A 17780-nucleotide genomic window follows, 5' to 3' on the forward strand; every position below is an offset into this window, starting at 1 on the left:
TCCAGCACACTTTAGCAAAGCAAACAAACCAGCCTTTCCTTCTTTGTATTACTGGATTTCTACCACAAAGAAATTAATATCCATCATTAGGAATTAGTATAAAAAGGTGATAGCTGTACACAGACCTCAGCTATGGAGAGAGTAAACCCTTAACATGCAGAGGAACCTTTTCACACCTTTTCTCCTTAATGCTTTCCTGTAATACATGCAAGCAATCACTACAGCCCTGCCATGTCCTCTGCAACACACATGGGGATTTTTTTCCCCAATAACTGAGATGATCACGACTGTGACTTAAACCACGCACAGCTGTGCAACACCTGGCTTCCTCCAGAGCTGTGACCTGCTTCCAGGTGAACAAACCCATGCTTCAGCTGTAGTCACCACAGAACTTTTAATGCTACGTAGTTCTGTACTCTGAACAGTTCAGGGATTACAACTGAACTTCACTCTAATTTCCATCTGTGACACATCTGTCTGTGTCAAGAGAGAGAAACCAATATAAGACAGCAATGGGAGACGTACCAGTGTGCCGGTGGCAATATGAGTCCAAGCACTGGCCATATGGGATGATACAAAAATTATTCATGACTTCTGCGCTGCCTGTGATACCAGTCAAGAGATGCTACTATGGCATATCATGGAGCCTTTTCCGTTCCTCATCCTCTTTACTAGAACTAAGCCATGTAGCTACAAAAGCTTCCTTCACTTCAGCTAAGGACCAAAAAGATGCTGAAGACCAAGCAGGCTCCCACTTCTCCCCAGCAAAACACACTCTTGGTCAGCAGGCAGAGAGTGAAGGTGAATGAGAGACAAGGCAGTGCTACCCAAGAGAGAGGGACCAGGGGATGCCAGAGCAGCTTCCACCTCCTATTTCAGCCCCTATGATGAAACCACATCTTCCCAGAATGGGTCCTAGGTGGATAGAACTGAAGGAGGAAGGAATTGAAGACAAGGAACAGTCCCTTGCTGATACCACCATTGCTTATAAAATAAAACCTCCATTTACTAGTCCAAAGTATTCACACTACTGATAGTTTGGGAACAAATACCATGAAGGTTTCAAATGCTGCTGCTTTGCAACTGTATCCTTTTCCCTCCATGTCTACTTGTTTGAATACAACAAATTTGGTGCGTACCTAAATCAGTCCCTAAAACTCAGCTCTCTTCCAGAACCAGCAATATGCCTAAGCACGTGCACAGTGGCAGCACAATTCGTGTGAGGCACACGTGTTCAACTGCATTCCCAAACAAGGAATCACCTGACAATTAACATTTTCATCTCTCCTGCAGGAGTGGTGCATGGGGTGTAGCAACAGAGAACAGTTGCACTGGGGACCACTTCCCTAATACCTACAAAAATTATGAAGCTTCACTCTGCTCTAAGAGCTGTACCTTGCTTACGAGATTTCTGTTACTTGGGTATCTTAAGTGTGCAAAACCCTTTCCCTGTTTTGAAGAACACTGTTTAACAGCTACACAAGACTACAATGCATTTCCTTCAGTTGTTGGTTTATCAAATTAAACTCTAATCTCCAGGTTCTCAGCACCACAGTATCAAACAGCTCCCTGGGAAGTATCAGCAGTGGAGCCCAAGGTGTGGGGAGTCTCTTCCTCCCACCAGAGCCCGCCAGCCACACAGAGTCACTGCTAACCCAACCATCATCTGGCATGATCCAGGGTGGCACCACAGCCCTCCTCCTCTGCAGACTCGAAAGACATGTGCCAGGTCAACCCAGCGGCCCCAGGCATGGCCTTCTGCTCCCCAAGGCCCTCCTGGGCAGGGAGTGCAGATGCTGCTGGACCCCACCCAGACACAGTTCCTGGCATCACAGGAGGTCACAGAAGGAACACACAGTGCTTGCCTGGGCAAGGGAACCTTGGGAGTTGCACCAGAACTGCAACTTGGCTGCATAGACTCTGTATTTCCTCAATACACCATCACTCTTTCTCTCAGGAATCCATTAGGAGAGTGTTATTACTAAAAATACTACTAATTCCCTGAAAAACACCCAAGTTCAAATCAATCCCACAAACTTTCCCAAGATCAATAGGTTTTAATGAACACAAAAAACATATTCTGCAGCAACCACGGGCAAGTACCCGGAGACCAAGCTACAGTAATAAATTGCACCTGCTCCAATACTTTCCTGGCAGGAAAAAATTGACATATCACTAAGCAGGCTGTTGCTCAGCTCAAACACCCACAGGATCTGAGGGACCACAAGATGGGTGACCTGCGTGGTGACTTATCACAGCAAAGCACAACAGAAGGGCAGGGTTTCGGCAGCTCTCAGCTGACTGAGCAGCCCACACCACAGAGCCAGTTCCTCTGACGGAGCACTGCAGGCATAGAAAGCAACATCGAGTCAAAGGGGATGCTTCCTACAGTAAAGGGTCCTGATGCAGCCTGCTTATCTCTCAGAGAGTAAAAACAAAATTTAGTCCTGTGTTTCAGTCATCAACAGTCATTTTCCTAGTATTCACTCTGGGAAAAACTTTAACAAGTTAACTCTTTTCCTGGCTGCTATTGTTAATGGAAAAGAGAAAACAGTGTAAAATTAAACCTTACTGACAACAGAGCAAAAATGTTGGTTTATGTCTTTTACAGTGAAACCTAATATTAAGTGTGCTGTTCCATCACGAATTTTCCAGAAGACTTGAGCATCACATCCTATTTTTCCCCAAGAGCTATGATTCAGACTTTCACTTTCTGGTAAATTCCATAAATATTTGATAATCAAATGCAACTTCTGTTTTGTCAGCTGAGCAGCCTTCCTCATTCTAAAGCACCAAATTCTTTTTACATTAAGCAGGAAAGGAATTCGCTTCTAACAGTGACCCTGCAATTCTATTTTACAATTTCAAATACAATTACATTTTACAAGTTCAAATTTTGCAAAATACACCATTTTTCCAGGATTTAATATCTGATATTATTTCCATATACTAAACAATACAGAAGATTTTACTGGTTGAACCCCTGTAACAGCACAAATCATAGCAATATAAATATGCAAAGGATCTTATTATAACCATTGCACTTTTCTAATCAATCTCATTCTGTACTACTGTGTTCAGGAGATCAAAGTATTCTTAGATGCATGTACAATAGAAATAAATTAACATCCCTTTTAATGAATCCCTCACAAAATTCTCCCTCTCCCCGTACTGTAGAATTGTTTAGGTTGGAAAAGACCATGTTCATCGAGTCCAGCTGTTAACCCAACACTGCCAAGTTCACGACTAAACCATGTCAAGTGCCATATCCACACGTCTTTTAAATACCTCCAGGGATGTTAAACTTCACCACTTTCATGGGCAGCCTGTTTCAGGGCTTGACAACCTTTACAGTGAAGGAATTTTTCATAAATCCTATCTAAACTTCCCCCAGTGCAACTTGAGGCCATTTCCTCTTGTCCTGTCACTTGTTACTTGGGAGAAGAGACCAACCCCCACATGGCCATGAGTACCTTCCAGGTACTCCTAGAGAGTGATAAAGTCTCCCCTGAGCCTCCTTTTCTCAGGCTAAACAACCCCAGCTCCTCATAAGACTTGTGCTCCAGATGCTTCACCAGCTCCCTTGCCCTTCCCTGGGCACACTCCAGCGCCTCAATGTCCTTCTTGTCCTGAGGGGCCCAACACTGAACACAGGATTCAAGGTGCTGCCTCAACAGTGACAAGTACAGTGGGACAATCCCTATCCTGCTCCTGCTGGCCACACTGTTCCTGCTACAGGTCAGGATGCCATTGGCCTCCTTGGCCACCTGGGCACTCTCCAGCTCATGTTCAGCCACTGCCAGTCAGCATCCCCAGGTCCTTTTCCACTGGCAGCTTTCCAGGCACTCTGCCCCCAGCCTGTAGGGCTGCCTGGGGTTGTTGTGACCCAAGGACAGGACCCAGCACTTGACCTTGTCGAACCTCACACAGTTGGCCTCAGCCCACTGATCCAGCCTGTCCAGATCCCTCTGCTGAGCCTTCCTGCCCTCCAGCAGATCAACACTCCTGCCCAACTTGGTGTTGTCTGCAAAGTGACAGAGTGCACTCGATCCTCTTGTCCAGATCATTGATAATATTAAATAGACCCAGCCCCAATACTGAGCCCTGGGGAACACCACTTGTGACTGGCCAGCAGCTGGATGTAATTCCATTCACTGCCACTCTCTGGACACTGCCATCAAGCTGGCTTTTCACCCAGGCATCCTCATGCCACTGTCTATGTTTTAAATAACTTGAATACCTATTAACATCCAAATCCAACTGAATTCACTGGGAACAGGGCATTTGAAAATCAAGATATTTCTTTAGGTGCTTAAAAAGGATTTGTAAAGTAATGCTATATATCCAGATGGCACTGTTTTATCTACAAAACTTGTTATTCAGAACTAAATAAAATTATATAAACCCACTTCTTTTTAATTAAAATTAGTTTATATTTTGAAAACTCAACAATTAGCAATGTTTAGCTACATTAATAACACATTCTCCAGAATTCTTCAAAAGAAAAATTAAATTATATTAGATTATTTTTAATAACTTGTAGATTTTAAAAGTGCCGAGCTATAAATGAAAGGACTACAGAATAAAGGTAGAAAATGCACACATTCAATGCTATTAAAAGGCAGACACATGAGATCTCATGTATCTTGTGCCATTTGTAAAAAGGTTGTTTTATTATCAGTGTAACTAATCACAATGAAGACATCTCTTACAATCAAAGACATTATAATGAATTTTCTTTACAGCTACAGAGAAATGGGATTTGCTGTTCCATATCAAACTAGAACAGGCTGTATAAATTCTTCTTCATATTTATTATTAAATGTAACTTTTATCTATAAAATCAGCCATGAAATATTAAAAACTGAAACAACAGAATTTATATCCTTTACTTAATTTAGTTTAAACGGTCTATTCACTAAAGAGAGGGAAAAAAGGTTACATATGTATTATAACGTGCCCTCCCCTCTCCCCCATAAGTGTTTCCATTATAAACCACCTAGTTTTGGAATTTATAACTCAGCTGTAAAAACCCACTTCATACTTAAAAGTTGGTATACTTTTCCTTTTACAAATTAAAAAAAAAAAAAATCTATTTCAGAAGGAAGGCAAGAAAGAACATGAGAGAAGAGAAGGGGAAAAGCAATCAGACTAAGAATTTTAATGCCTGGCCAGTTAAATCAGTTGGTAAGAGCCATCTATTGTAATTCAGACCCATCTGCCCACCCCATCCTCTGAAGAATCATTGGGAGATGGTCAGATGGCTGCACCAGAGCCCCTGGGCAGATGGGAGCCAGGTACTGGCCTCCAGCTGCTGCTGACCTGCCCAGGTTCAGGCTCTCTTATCCTACTGCTATCTCCTGAAGTCAGCTGTACAACTGAGAATTGGACAAACAGAAAGTAAGTGAGAACAGCAAAGAGCATTAAAATCACCTGTGTCAGAGAAGAGACAAGACAAAACATATCAGCACATCATAAAAATGACAAAGAGACAAAACAGCATGTAAAAAAAAGGGTTCTCCCGATGAAAAGATGTAAGTCTTGAGAATTCAGGAACTGGAGATTGGACAACATATAGTGCAATGAAAACTAACAGAAAGATAAGGGCAGATAAAAACCACCAGAAGTTCATAGAAGCCAAAAGATTAAAAGGTATAAAAAGGGTCTTATTTAAGACAGCATGGAAAACAATTCATACATAAGAGGGCAGATTCCAGCATGAAGCATAAAATAAAGCAACAAGAGACAAGCAACCTATTACCTTAAGGTGCAAGCTATTTCCGGCTAGCAATAGCTTATTTTCAGCTTTTTCCTGGAGCACAACAAAAAGCACAAAAGCGAAATTTACCTTTCTTTTCAGAGTCCCCATTTTACAGTCTGAAAGGAATAGAAAGAAGTAGCAAAGGAACAAAATCCTGCGTTGGTCCTCACAGCGCAGCTGGTGAGTTGGACAAGCTGGCAGGAGCAACAGCCAAGCTACAACAGGCAGCTGCCTGCAGACACTGTCTCAGGGACACCAGGGAAGCTCGCAAAGACCTGAAGTCCAGAGATGCTCCCATGTGCCCCAGGTGATGCTGCACTGTTCTTTAGAGGAAACCACCAAGACCATGTGTTCAAACATAGCCTTTATTTAGTCTTAAACTAAGTTTATTCACCAGAAAAGCCTCTCTCTTAGTAATTCTTTACAGTCCATGAGGACTATGTATATATATTGCAACCAATTCCCAGAGCAACACAAATAAGTAAGGTTTATAAATTCTTTGGTTCTCTACAGTGATTCAGCCTTGGAGCAGTCACAGTTTTAAAATATAACCTTAATGGGAAGATCTTTTGGTGGACTAGATTAATCTGGCATACACAGACAGCAGAGAATATTTCCAAAATATACATAAAAAACCCAAACACAGTACAAAGATATTACCTACACACCATCCAGCCAAATACTCAAAAAAAGTACATGAGCAAAGAGAACCACAACGTATGAATTTTAAGGATCTATTAGACATTGACATCATTCATTATTTTGATATCATTTGATATGCAATAGAGATGAACAGTGAGGAACAAGAGAAAGAATGAGAAAATTGGTGCTCTAAGACAAACATATCCTTAAAACAACCAGACTCAAAGAGCAAAGCCTGCAAATGTAAAATCAGTGCCCAGTTTATGGAATTTATGTCAGATCACCAATAGGAAAACAGACGAAGGGAAAGGAAAAGCTGAATCAGACAGCAAGGATCCTCTAAGGGAGCAGATGGTCCCATGGCACAAAAATCTGCACTCAATTCCCAAAATTCAACAGTCCAAAATCACTCATGTCTGTATCTACCTGCTATGTTAACCACTATTGTACTGCTCAATGTCGAGATTTAAAATGTCTGGATCAGAAAGTGAGACCTGGAGTTTTAAGTACTGGTATCTCACATCTGATTCAGGGAGGGAAGAAAAAAATCCAACTCCCTCTCAACCAGCATGAGACAGCCCCTAGAAAGAAGTCAGCTAGAGAAAGACAATGAGCACAAGTCCTAAGCCCAGAAAACGAGAGCTGCCAAATCTGGCACCCTGGAAAAAAAAAAAGACACACTGACTCTGCAGAGCTACTACCATATTATTTACTGCTCATGAACCTAAGAAGTCTTGCTCTTGTACCTAGGGCACACCAGCTTTGCGAGCACCCTGAAGCAAGCACCTAGGCAAAGCCTCCTACTTCTCCAAACCTCCTGCAGTTGCTCCATAACTTGGTGCCCACCACTCCTGAAAACAGAGCCTGTTCAGGCCTGTACATCTCATGCAGGGAACTAGTGATCTTTTGTGAAGAGTCAGTAAAATCCACATTCACTCTAGGAATAGTTTTATGCTCCATGTCAAAACATGCACAGACAATGAGATTACTTTATTTGAATTCACGGTATTTATTAGAATTTATGGTCAAAATGTATTCATTACAAAACAGGTATTGAACAAACACGAGAAAACATTTATTAATTGCTCTACCTGGCAGCTCTTATTTAATGGAAGGTCACCAAAAAATCATTAGGACTGCTTTCAAGAACTATTCAAACTAACATTTCTAAAAGCAAAACTTCAATAATATGGCTTTTAATAATAAGGCATATTTTACAAAGTACTAGAATTTGGGGACATACTAGTCCTCAAAATGTGCCTTTAGATTTCCCTTATTTGGAATGACTGGCATGACTGTATTAGCCACACATTTTAACACTGCTTTATCCAGTCAGCTCACTAAATCATTAAAAATATACACATCTGAGCTTCAGTTTGACCTGCAGTGACTCCTATATGTACTCTCAAAATTAACACAAGCACTGAATGCTACTAATCTTCGACTTGTAATAACTGATCAAAGAATACTGCCCTGTAATTCACTACAAGCTAAAATCATAGCGCTGAACTCTGCATTTTCAAACAAGTGGTTTATAGCTCTAGATTTAAAATGCAAAATTTCCATTATATTTAATAATTAAAATGCATGCTGTGTTATGGTTACATTTGGTGACTGGATTAGTAGTACCCCAACTGAGTTAAACAATGCCTTTTTCCTATTAGAGTTCATATTACCATATTGTCTATTTGTTTAAGAAAAGGAAAAAAAAAAGCACAGCAAGGAAGAAGGAATAAAAAAGAAATATGAATATCAAACATACTGAAAGACAGTGAGGACCAAGACAGCAAGAAGACCTGGTATCAGCAAAATATATACTAGCTGAAAGCAGAAAAGCTGAAATATCTGTGCATTTAAAGTATGAAAACTTTTATTAAAAGGAATATTCTCCCTTTGTCAATAAAGGATCTCATTCAAAGTAAAGGGTATAAAGCTAAGTTTGCTTTCCTAGATGCAGTTGCACAAATTGAGGGAATACAGACATCACTGTCAAAGAGCAGACTCTTTCAGGCTGTCAACTTCTTAATCAGGGTCTGACTTCACTGGAAAGTGTGAAATTATGTAATTATTTATGCTTTGCAATTCTGACGGTTTAAACAAATCCAGCATTATGAACATCATCTTTTATAATGCAAAATTCCTACTGAGATTTTATTTTAGACAATATAACTTTTTTTTTCCTGTGCTTTCTAGGTGGTTTATTCAAACAAAATTTAAATATTATGTGACGTATTTCTTTTCTCCCAGAACAGATCCCACGGAGCTTAGAAACATAACATACAAGGATGAAAAATAATTGAAAAATTAAGTAAAAATGAAATCATGGCCACAGTAACATCAACTGAAGTTTTCTCAGCACTGTCAGTTATATTGCCACCCAAAACTCTCTGATTTCAAGTCTAAAGACCTTTGAGTACTAACAACGAATGTATAAATAAAATATTATTTGATGCCATAAAAAGACATACTGCTTACATTCCTGCACTTCCATACAATATTTAAGTATAAACTTCAGCGATTAACTTTTTTTTCATTTCAAGTATATTTTAATTATCTTGGTACCAATAACAGATACGAAGACAAGCTTGTGTGCCTGAAAGCTTGCCTACTTCTCCCCCGATAGTAGCTGGTATAATATATTGCCTCTGCCTGTATGTCAGTCTCCTCAGAAATCCATCCCCTTACAGGGTAAATACCTTTTGCATACAAAAAAAGTACACAATCTCTGAAAAAAAAAGTTTCAGCACTCACCCTCAAAATACACTTTACTGAAATCAGCGACATCTAAAATCATGATGATGTGAATGACGAAAAAGGGAAAGCATTCCTGCAAGTCAACCATCACCAGCAAAGTTCAGCATGTTTTTTACCTGGAAATGGAACCTGAATAGCCTGAGCTAGCAAAATGCATTGTCAGGTTTTGACTTGTCCTCTCCAAACAACACCTTCTGTACCCAATGACCTTGTGCCCAGGAAGGATTCTTGGGGCTTGAGAGAAGGAGCTCCTTGTATCTCATCAGATGTCTGCTCCAGAGCAGCTGAAGGTCAACACCAGACCTACGTCAACTTTCTCTTCAGTCTCTTCCTCCCCTTCCCTCCTCAGGTTGCCGTCCCTGTTGCAAACTCCTTGGGTGACAGAAAGGAAAGGAGACAGGGAACAAAGCCTATATACAATCCTCTGCACATATCAGAGGCACTCACAAAGAAGTTGAAGCAATACTTGTGAGGAATTTTTGAGCTACCTAGATTTAGAATGGCACTCAAATTCACAAGTCTAATGAGAAACAACTAAAGAAAAAGAAGGGTAGTTTTTTTCATATAACATATCTGCCAGGTTCCTGGTACCAACAAGTAACAACACTGTGTTATGAAACCTCTGCTCAAGAACCAACCCATTTTTTGTGGCAGGATTTGGACCAAAAAAAAAAAAAAATCCAATTTTATTTCTCTGGTTCAGTACACAAAAATTATGAAATGGAAAGGTTCTGTCAGGTTGTGATTTTGATCATTTTGACACAAATTGAAAAAATTCTGTTAAACTAAATGGAAATATTCCAATTTATAGTCAGGTAAATAACATCAAATTCTAGTCCCGGGTTTTCTTTCCTTCCTGATTAAATTACATTAATGTACACTTAAAGCAACTACTGCTATTCCTGCTGGTTTTCTCAGGAGAATAATTTATCTGTTAAAATACAGTACCTGGACATAAACATGAAGTCAGAAGGGTTCTTTCACATGTCTGCCATCTATCTGAAGCCTTGCAACAAAGAGGCTTTTAGCAGTATCGTATTACACGAACACCAACATATCATCCTAAATGTAGGGCAGAAGTCAATCTGCTTCTGTGAGGACCTATAGGCCATAGTTTCTTTCCAAAATACTTTTTATTAACCTGATATGTATATGAGACATCAAAAACCACAACACGGTATTCTTACACGCAATGTACCAGAAAAAGGCTCAACAACTAAATATTGCGTCTTTGCATTCTTGCTAAAAGGTTTGACATAGTATTCATTGCCATATTATTCCTAATTAGCAGTTTAAGCTTGTTAACAAGAACAGTTCATTTAAGGTAAACAGGAATTATCTTTCCATTGTATAGGTAAACTTGTAAATAGGACAGCTCATAAATTCTAAGATGAGAGCAACTAGGAAACTATTCATTAAGGCTTGGGTTATAAATTCAAAACATGAAGCGTAACATGCTTAAAGAAGAAGGTTTTATTTTTAAAAGCATTCATTAGGCTCTCATCTTCAAGCCTCAGACTTGTAAATAATTTAAAATGAAAATGCGAACAACAGGCAGGGAAAAAAAAGCAAATGCAATTCAAATCAGTCCATTGTTGCACCAATGAAACTCAGAACAATAGAAACTAAGTTGGCAGATTTTGAAGACAACATCCAGAAAACATCCTTATGTACTGTATCATTGAACTTACACGTTGTGCTAGTACTGGATCCAATCCAAAAAAAAATAGCTGACTTGTAACAACCAGGCTTTGCCCAGTAAAAGATACACATGCTGAACTAGCAATTTTTAGTATTCATTGCATTTTATTCTGGAGCTGCCAAAGCAAACAAACAAGCTTATCGATGCTTTTAGGTTTCATATTTATCCATTCTGACTTTTCAGAAGTGTATATCCTATTAACAATTTATATGACACAACTCAAGAACCCCCTTTCCTTTAAAGGTTAAGGTAAATCTCAGTTTGCCCCACATGGGGAACATGAAAAAAAACAGCCTTTACTTCACTGGCATCGAAAATGGAAAGTGAAGAAGACAAAAGTAACAAGTCAAACAAAAAAACAAAACACAAGGGTCACTGCTGTCCCCACTGAGTATTCAGTGTCCCAAATCCAATATCAATACATCCCTGCAGAAAGCATGTTACACACCAAGGAACCAGGAAAGTGCAACATTTTGCCTTCACTGAATTCATGGAGCTTGCTATCCTTTTCTCAAGGACTTGGAACAATCCAACAAATATTCAATGTCACTTAAACATTCAATAGAAAACAAGCATGCAACAGGAATTTCTTTCGCCATGTTAAAAGACCACATGGCATTGCAAAATGCAAAAGTGCTGTAGTCCTATGCCATGGTTCTTGTGGAGAAAGCTGTGCATAGATGCTGGCTATCCCAGGAATGTCAAGACATGCTCTTCAGAAGCCTTCCACTTACTGGCTGCACCCCATGCACCAGGAAATCTGACACTTGTCAGCCACGCAGGATTTCCTGCATGGCTGCAGAACATTGAGCAGGAAACCCTGGCACATCCAGGGAGCTCTGGGCATACAGCAGGATGCGACTCAGCTACAGCACACACATACAGCCAGCACACGGCTTTCCGGAGGCACCAACCCCCCAGGCAGTACGAGAGCAGCAAGTCTCACGCTTCCACATGTGAACCGAGATGGAAAGGTCACCCCTGTCCATGCTTCTCCTTTGAACACAGAAGTGGGTGATGACAACATGCTACACACCACCAGTACAGGTAAAGTAAGTCTCCTCCTGATTACGTGTCCTAAAGCCAACTGTGGACTATCTCGTATGTTCATAGCAAACGTTTACAGAAAACATTTAAATAAATCCAAACTCTAACGCACTGAATAGAATCAGCTGAAGGTCACAGGCTCTTCCAGGGTGAGCCCAAGCTTGAAAACCTGACTTAGGAGAGAACTCACATATATAAAGCCATACCAGAGCTCTCAAGGCCATCCAAATGGCAATACAGCAATCTGTCTTTAATTAAATTTGAATTCTTGTCAGGACCTCCATACTTTTCAAACTTCTTGCTGGAACGTTTCCTACAGAAAAGCTTATATACCAGGTAATTGCATGGATTCCACAAAAAAAAAACACCAAAAAAAAAAAACCACATGAAACAATGATTTCCATACAAAATGATGACTTAGTATTACTATTCAGATAAGTTTTGTTACCCCTTGTAATTCCAGTGGATTTGAACATTTTTATGTATTTTTTACATCTTGCTACCTATATTTTTGAGAAGAACTTTTGAAATTCCAAAGATGGGGCTAAGGACAGCAAGAAACTTTATAACTACAACCAGACAAAGAAGTAACAGCTAGAAAAGCATCCATATATGCACTTGAAGCAAAATAGTAACCTATAGAGATGTATACATTCAGATCTATTAACTGAAATACTGCATACCCTAACTCTGCAAACCTCCTCCTGGGCCACTGCATACGCCACACACATGTAACAACTTCTATGTTTAGACTCAGAAAGACAGAGGCAATTAAAATTTATGCCTGTGCCACTGAGGATCAAAAAAACCTAAGAACATTCACAGCCTCAGAGCCCACTTAAACATAACCCACACTGTGGCAGACAGTAGCTCAGTAGTAGGCCAGACTACTGAGAAAAGTCAGCCTGTTGTAGAACAAGCAAACAAAACAAAAAAATTAGCAATCAACAACTCTGCTAACGCAGGACTGGAAAGCAGTCACGATCATGCAAACAAGCATTTTACTTTTGGAACACCATTACTGCCTGTTTCTAAAAGGCACTTGGGTTATTTCTTTGTAAGAATATATGTGAATTGGGTAGCCCTTACTGTAATTTTCCTTCTCATACTGAGGAAAAACACATAGCTAGGTTTCATTCTGCTATAAAGCTATAAATTGCTAACATAACTTTGGGACACAATCTTTCATCTTCACATGTTGAAGAACTGAGAATAAGTAAAATATGAAAACTTCCACATATATTTAATATAAACACCTGCAATGGGCTACAGACTGTTCTGTAACTAGAGACTCTTCACTGACAGATGGCAGAAACAGGATTAACGGCATTCACAATTGCAGAGCAGGAAAGCAGGTGTGGTTCCCCTGTTTTAAACATAAAACTTCTTTCTGCAAAGCAAAAAGTCACCTTTGGAATTTCCAAAGGTGAGAAATTAGAAATTACAAGAACGTCTTTACATTTTTTGCTTTTTCTTCTCTGGTTTTGTATACACAGGCTAATAAACAATCTGAGTTTATGTGTTAACACAGTCCAAAATGACAAAAAAAAAAAAAAAAAATCCAGTTTAGAAGTAGGTATAGACTTATTTAAACTTTCATACACTTTTGTATAACCACGTAAAGGCAAATGGACCAAAGATTAAACCACTCTGATGGTACTAGAGAGATGCCACATGAACTTAGACACCACGGGCCAGGCAAGATTTAAGCAGTTTGCAATGCCAGGTCCCATGCGACCCTACTCCTAATTCATTCTCTCCAAGACATCCATGGCTAACCCTATGCCTGCCTGTTTAATACTAAACATTGTACTTGCCTGACTGAAGTCAGCCTCTTCTCTCAAGCAACCAGCAACAGGACAAGAGAACACAAGTCTTAAGCTGCACCAGAGGGGGTTTAGCCTGCACGTGAGGAAGAGTTTCTTCACACAAAGGGTGACTAGACATTGAAATGGGCTGCCCAGGGAGGTGGTGGAGTCACCGTCCCTGGAGGTGTTTTGAGGAAAGACTGGACTCAGCACTTAGTGCCATGGTCTAATTGACATGGTGGTGTCAGGTCATAGGTTGGACTTGATCTCAAAGGTCTGTTCCAACCTAGTTGATTCTGTGGTCACTGGTGAGGCACGGTACTCATTTCGTTCGTGCCTTTGTGTCCACCAAGAAGCGCTGTCCTTGGTTCTGCTCCTTCCACTCGTGGTATGGAGGAGCAGTGCCTCCATGCTTTGGCTGCTGCTGGCACTGTGTGATGCAGCTGCACCTCGGGCAGTGGTGGCAGAACTACCCCGAGGTGGCAAGGCCAACACAAAACAAGACTTTTCTGGGGTGGAAGAATAACCACAAATGCTCTGCTGGGCAGCTGCTGACAATCTGTCAAAGTGAAAGCACCATTTCCATTTGACTCCTCACATAACACAGAGCACAGCACAGAGACCACTCACCACGTCTGGGTTTGTGAACAGCTGAAGGAACCACAGGCACTACATCTGTTCAATCACATCATCTTGTCTTTCCCTTCAGACTTTCAAAAGAGTAAGTTACACTCCAGATTTCAATCTAAAAAGTCAACTTTTTAGTACCTTTAACATGCATCATAATACCAAGGCATTAATTTCAATGAATGACTAGACCAGGTGTATCTTAAACCAATGTTTTTATTTGACTGATGGGGTCATCCATCCAATGAAGCATTTCTTTTTTCCCAAGAAAGAGAATATTTAAATTCTAAGCCACATTAGGAAATTCAATTGTAGGAGCCACCCAACAATTCCAGTTCAACCACATTTCATGTGGCAGTCTGTCTGTGTATTTCAGGTCACTCATAAAACCACAACACTGTACACATTCAAAAAATTAACGAAAAAAAACCATGAAAAGCAACGCTACCTCATTCTTAATGTTGTGTAGACTAACAAGAAAATGCTGGTTTTCACTACAAAAGGTTGGGTTTAATGGAGTACTGTGACTGACATCTGCTTCACACATATTCTATCACCATGTAATGTTTTTCATTAAAAAGAGACAACACAGCTTAAGTTTTAAAAGCGTTTCTAACAAAGAAAACTCATGCAAATAAATGAGAAATCTTTGATGCTCTTACTATACAATAGTTCCAACAGAAGAATGATAGTAAAGGATTTAACTCAGGTCGTTTGAATTATATTTCCCAAAATGCTAATAAAACTGACATGTTTGAACATACTGAAAAAGTCACAGTCCATCATCGTGCTGTCACATCAGTGCATTTGACTTTTTTTAAAATGTATGGATTATACAATTACTGCCAGGCTCCATATTTTATATATAAAAGCTACAATCTGATTATATGTCCATGCTGAAATAATTTATGAAATAAGGATGGAATGACTGCAACGTTACTTCTATGATGAATGTAACTTGCTGTGAATAGTGTAGGATATTGCAAGAGACCAAACTGAAGCCTGTAATTGTCCTCATCTTTCATGCAGAGGTGTGACCTGGGAAAAATATAGATCCTACCATCTAAAGCTCCAGCCTCATACAAACATCTTGATTACTCATCTTCTGATACAGGAATGGAAAATTTATAGTCTTCACATGCCACACCTTTGGGTTATTAAGGTGAGAATCACAGGAAATTACATCCAGTGTTTAAATTGTATGTTAGTCTGTTATGGCTTTGCACCATCAGCAAATCCACCACTGCCGCTATTACCCTTGCACTTTTGGATTTCCATTGTTTACTACCCCCTAGGTGTTACCATCATGCTTAGTATGATATGGATGAGCACAAGCACATGACAAAGCCAAGGTCTTGCAAGCCTGCATCAGTACAACCACACAAAGAAGAAAAGAGGGCACAGGAAAACAGAAACAAAACTTTTAACTATGCAAATTCTAAGATCACTGCTTGCTACAGCATTCAGATCACAAATGGTTTTTTCCTTTCCTTCCTCCAACTAACACTGCATTTAGTATTAACATTGTGGTTCACAGGCCACACTAGTTATTTGAAGGAGCAACAGGAAACTTTGCTCAAGTCAAATTAAACAAGACAGAATCACAGACTCATAGAAAGGCTTGGGTTGGAAGGCACCTTAAAAATCGTTTAATTGCAACACCCCTGCCATGGGTAGGGACACTTTCCACAAGACCCGGTTGCTCAGAGCCCCATCCAGCCTGGCCTTGGAACACTTGCAGGGATGGAACATCCACAACCTCTCTGGGCAACCTGTGCCAATGCCTCACCACCTTCATATTAGAAAATTTCTTCTATATAAAGGACATACAGATGATCAACTATCCCTCAAAGGCTACCTAAAGCAGTAGTTTTGGTTTAATGATCTTTCCCACTCAAGACACACACACCCTCAGAAATGTGTTAACATTGCTATGCTGTTTATGAGAAATTGCTTTCCCTGCCACAATCCGGCAGGTTCCCTAAGAGTCTACTCTGACTCCCTTGATCAGACAAAACCATGTTGAAAATCACAAGACTGTGAGAGCACAGGAGATGCTCATAACTCAAGAGTCTACCTCCAGAGGAAGGCAGTAAACAAGCAGAAGGTCTGAAGCACAAATCCTACGAGAAATGGCTGAGGGAGCTGGGATTGTTTAGCCTAGAAAAAATGAGACTCAAGGGAGACCTTACCACTCTCTACAACCACCTGAAAAGAGGGTGTGGCCAGGTGGGGATCGGCCTCTTCTCCCAGGCAACCAGCGACAGGAGTAGAGCACGAAAGCCTAAAACTGCACCAGTGGAAGTTTAGGCTGGACATTAGAATTTTTTCACTGAAAGTGTGTTTAGACTTTAGAATGGACTGCCCGGGGAGGTGATGGAGTCCCTGTCCCTGGAGGTGTTTAAGGAAAGACTGTATGTGCCACGCAGTACTATGGTCTGTTGACAAGACGGTGTTCGGTGCATCAGAGCTCTTTTCCAACCTAATTCTGTAATTCTGTCACTGCTCTGCTTGGTGACCGAAGCAGAATAAAGGGAAAGCAAGTACAACCCTTTCTTTATCCCTTGTAAGACCCACGTACAGAGCTCCTGCAGTCACGTGCGTCGTCCCTCACCGCCAACTGCTGCACTTCTCAAAGCTCATCCCCTCTTACTCTACAGCAACCTTCGGGATAGGAGGGGGAAGTAAAGGAAGGGTTGAAGCCACTCAGGCAGCGCCTGACCCCACACGCCGACACATCCGAACGCCCACCCCGGGCCGGCCTCACCCCCGCCCCGCCGCGCCTGCGCAGACGCGGCCGCGCAAACCGTCCCGCACGGCGGTTCGGGGCCGCTGCCCGGTGCCGTCCTCGCGGGGCGGCGGCTGCACGGGGCCGACGCCCACCGCCACCGCCGCTGTGCCCCGCTGTCCCCTCACGCCACAGCCCCGCCCGACGGAGCCTCGCGCGTGCGCACCGACCCTACGGAACTGGGCGAAGGGCGGGGAGGGGGGGAGACACAGGGAACCGGGGAGGAGCCCGGAGCACGCTGCAACCGGAGCCGCGCAACGTGGTGGCGGCTCGCGCGGGTCCCCCACCCCAACCGCTTCTCCCTCGCTCCTTCCGTCCCCGCTCCCCCCGCCCATTCCCGTGCCCTCTCCCCGCCGCGCCCGTCCGCGGCAGAGCGGAAGGGAAGACCCGCCACGGCCCCGGGGCCGGCTGCGGCGGCCAATGGGCGCAAGGGGCGCTCTTCCCGCCCTCGGCACCCCAGCCAATCGGCGAGCAGCTTGGGAGGAAGCAGGCACGGGATTGGCTCCGCCGGTGCGCCACAGCCCGCCCGCCCACTCCAAAAAAAAAAAAAAAAAAAAAAAAAAAAAACGACGGCAGCGCAGAGGCCCAAAAAGCCCGAGGGGAGACGGCGACGCGGCGACCCCATGAGCCCCCCTCGCGAGGGCCGAGCTA

The 17780-nt window shown here is 41.8% G+C and overlaps 2 protein-coding genes across 4 annotated transcripts in view; one reads left to right on the forward strand and one right to left on the reverse strand.

Moving 5' to 3' along the window:
* The window catches only part of ZNF407 (zinc finger protein 407), a 334429-nt gene that overhangs the window by 316504 nt on the left and 145 nt on the right, over nucleotides 1–17780 (reverse strand). The window contains exon 1 of one of the 3 annotated variants that reach the window (XM_032120678.1): nucleotides 16923–17058. The exons of the other annotated variants lie outside the window; for them this stretch is intronic. The gene's annotated coding sequence lies outside the window, so the exon portion shown is untranslated. Of the gene's footprint in view, nucleotides 1–16922; nucleotides 17059–17780 lie in introns of those variants that run through there. 3 annotated transcript variants of the gene reach the window in all.
* On the forward strand, nucleotides 849–17756 carry LOC116443275 (translation initiation factor IF-2-like). The gene is made up of 3 exons (XM_032107381.1): nucleotides 849–1018; nucleotides 5877–6068; nucleotides 16913–17756. Exons 1-3 carry the CDS (start codon nucleotides 849–851, stop codon nucleotides 17754–17756), a joined length of 1206 nt encoding a protein of 401 aa, XP_031963272.1.

This window comes from Corvus moneduloides, chromosome 1 (genome assembly GCF_009650955.1).
Source record: "Corvus moneduloides isolate bCorMon1 chromosome 1, bCorMon1.pri, whole genome shotgun sequence".
Classification (NCBI taxonomy): domain Eukaryota; kingdom Metazoa; phylum Chordata; class Aves; order Passeriformes; family Corvidae; genus Corvus; species Corvus moneduloides.